Below are 2,716 nucleotides of genomic sequence, written 5' to 3'. Positions count from 1 at the left end.
TTTATATATTGCATATGCTACCTGAAGTATAGAAATTAACATTGTGACTGCATAAAAATATTCTCTGTGGGATGACAGCCTTCACTGTTATCTGTTGGGTTTATATGTTATTTGAAAATAATTTCTATTTTACAGTGTTTACCTTGTGGACTATTATTCAAATATATTATTTTCTAGAAAAGTTAAGTTGCACATTAAAAATTATTTTCAAAAATGAACAATAAACCTTCAATTTTTACAATTTAATAATTGACAAATTTCAAAATAATTTATAATATAACATTTAAATTATATAAAGTGATTCCTTATTCAGAATTGTAGCTGCAAGTAGTATTTATTGCTTTTTAATAGTGGCCATCATTGGTGGTAGCATTTTCTGTTTTTATTTTTATTTTTTTGGTGGTAGCATTTTCTGTTTGACAGATTTATTCTTTGGTGGTAGCATTTTCTGTTTGACATTTTTATTCTTTGGTGGTAGCATTTTCTGTTTGACAGATCCAGAAGAGTTGATGATAGAGAAATGGAGATCACTATGGAGGTGAGGAATGAGACAACAATCCAAGAATTCATTCTGGAAGGGTTTCCTGCCATCCAGGCCCTAGGGAATATCTTCTTCCTGATCCATCTGCTGGCATACGTGGCCTCTATCACAGGAAATGTGGTGATCATCATCATCACTTGGGTTGACCATCGCCTCCAGACACCAATGTATATTTTACTCAGCACGTTCTCCTTCTCTGAATGCTGTTTTATCACCTCGGTTATTCCTAAACTGCTGTCTATCTTCGTGTTGGGAAGGCAAACAATTTCCTTTACTGCTTGTCTCATACAAGCCTTTTCTTTTTTATTTTTTGGGTCAATAATTTTCTTCCTCATGGCAGTGATGTCTCTGGATCGGTATGTGGCCATTTGCAAGCCTCTGCATTACCCGACCATCATGAACCTGAAGACTTGCTTCCTCCTTGTCACTGCCTGCTTTGCTTTGGCCTTCCCTCTCATCACTGGGGTGGTAGTGAAGGTTTTCCAGTTGTCCTTCTGTGGCCCCCATGTTATCCCCCACTTTCTCTGTGACCTTGGTCCCCTGATTCATCTCTCCTGTTCTGACACCAGCTCCACTGAAATGTTGGCCTTTGTCCTCACTTCCTTTATCTTGTTGACATCCCTTATCATAACCACCATTGCATACAGCAACATAGTAGTCACAATCCTGCAACTCCCATCAGCCAAAGAGAAAAAGAAAGCTTTCTCCACCTGCTCCTCTCACCTCCTTGTGCTCTCTCTGATGTACAGCAGCTGTGTGTTTATATATGTGAAACCAAAGCAAATGAACAGGCTGGAGTCCAACAGGGAGGCTGCCCTTGTGAACACGGTGGTGACCCCACTGCTCAACCCTGTCATCTACACTCTGCGAAACAAACAGGTCCATCGGGCTCTGAGGGATGCTCTATCGAGGTTGAGGACACAGAAACAGAGCTTTGGAGGGTAAGTGGATCTTCTTGGGCTTCTAGTTCAATTTCCCACAATTGCAGAAATATTTTTTATAGAATTCTACATATGGTGATACAGCTTATGCTAATTTTCATCTGTCTGGGTACAATCTTACTTTGCAATACAATATTTTTCACTCTTTGAAAATTCCTCTGAGTTTTTATATCATGCTAAAGAATATCTTCCTTGATTTTCTACTCAGTGTTTTTTCATGAATTCAGTTCACACAACATTTATGGAGAACCCAGTATACATAAGTCACAGAATACAAAGTATTTAAGAACAAAAAATTGTCAATCTCATAATAATAATTACTATTCATGGTACATTCTTATGCTTGAGTTTTCTGATACTAAGAAAGGATAGAAACCATCACCATTTTATGTATTCAGGGTTTGAAATTTTAGAAGCAATTTGTTCTGAAATTATATAAAGTCATAATATTATAGCCTAATGAAACTTAATAATATTTCATTAATTGGATTTTTTATGTAAATGAACCAACAGTAAGCTGGTTCTCTCTTTGGGTCTATTGGTTTTAGAGGTGTAAATAGCTCAGTGTAACTCCAGGTGGTTAGGATGTATCTAATATTATCAACAAAATTGTCTTTAACTCTTTCTTAAAATATAAATAAAATGCAAAACTTTAAAAAGTTTTAAAAAGATTTTATTTATTTGAGAGAGAAAGACAGACATAGTGAGAGAGAGCATGAGTCTGGAGGAGAGGGAGAAGCAGGTTCTCTGACGAGCAGGGATCCCGATGTGGGACTTTGATCCCAGCATGCTGGGATCATGACCTGAGCTGAAGGCAGATGCTTAGCTGACTGAGCCACCCAGGCATCCCAGAACTTTTAAATTTGTTCAGTTTTTTTTCCTGTAATTGATGTTGCCAAGCCTTGACCCCAATATGTTGCTGAAAGGTTGGTGATTCTACTACCAAATTTTCTCCCTACATGGAAGAGATGTTTAAAAGGAAAATGACTGCAATTGATAATTTAAAAAAATGGATTAAAATTGGGTCAGTTATTATGTTTATAGGTTCATGGAGGAAGTGGTTCCCACCTGAAGACAACAGGCCCTAATTGGAAGTGGTTCCTGTCACATCCCACATGGCATGCACATGCTATGCATTTGATTTTCAATATATCTGATTTGACCACATATACTGCTTTCTGCTTGATTTGAGAATTACTTATATTCAAGGCATAATCTGATTTAAGGAATTTTA

The 2,716-nt window shown here is 37.0% G+C and overlaps 1 protein-coding gene across 1 annotated transcript; it reads left to right on the top strand.

Annotated features, from left to right (window-relative positions):
- The first annotated feature begins 529 nt into the window (after positions 1-529).
- On the top strand, positions 530-1,486 carry LOC116879417 (olfactory receptor 49-like). Its single transcript, XM_032877690.1, has one exon. It carries the CDS (start codon positions 533-535, stop codon positions 1,484-1,486), a length of 954 nt encoding a protein of 317 aa, XP_032733581.1. The 5' UTR covers positions 530-532.
- Positions 1,487-2,716: the final 1,230 nt, after the last annotated feature.

This window comes from Lontra canadensis, unplaced genomic scaffold (genome assembly GCF_010015895.1).
Source record: "Lontra canadensis isolate GAN:19392208 unplaced genomic scaffold, GSC_riverotter_1.0 scaffold3, whole genome shotgun sequence".
NCBI classification, from domain to species: Eukaryota; Metazoa; Chordata; class Mammalia; order Carnivora; family Mustelidae; genus Lontra; species Lontra canadensis.
Note: the sequence above shows the minus strand (reverse complement) of the source record. Positions and strands in the feature narration are given on the sequence as shown.

Excerpts from the sequence above, each read along its gene's own strand:
- LOC116879417 (XM_032877690.1), top strand. The coding sequence starts at position 533 with ATGGAGGTGAGGAATGAGACAACAATCCAAGAATTCATTCTGGAAGGG.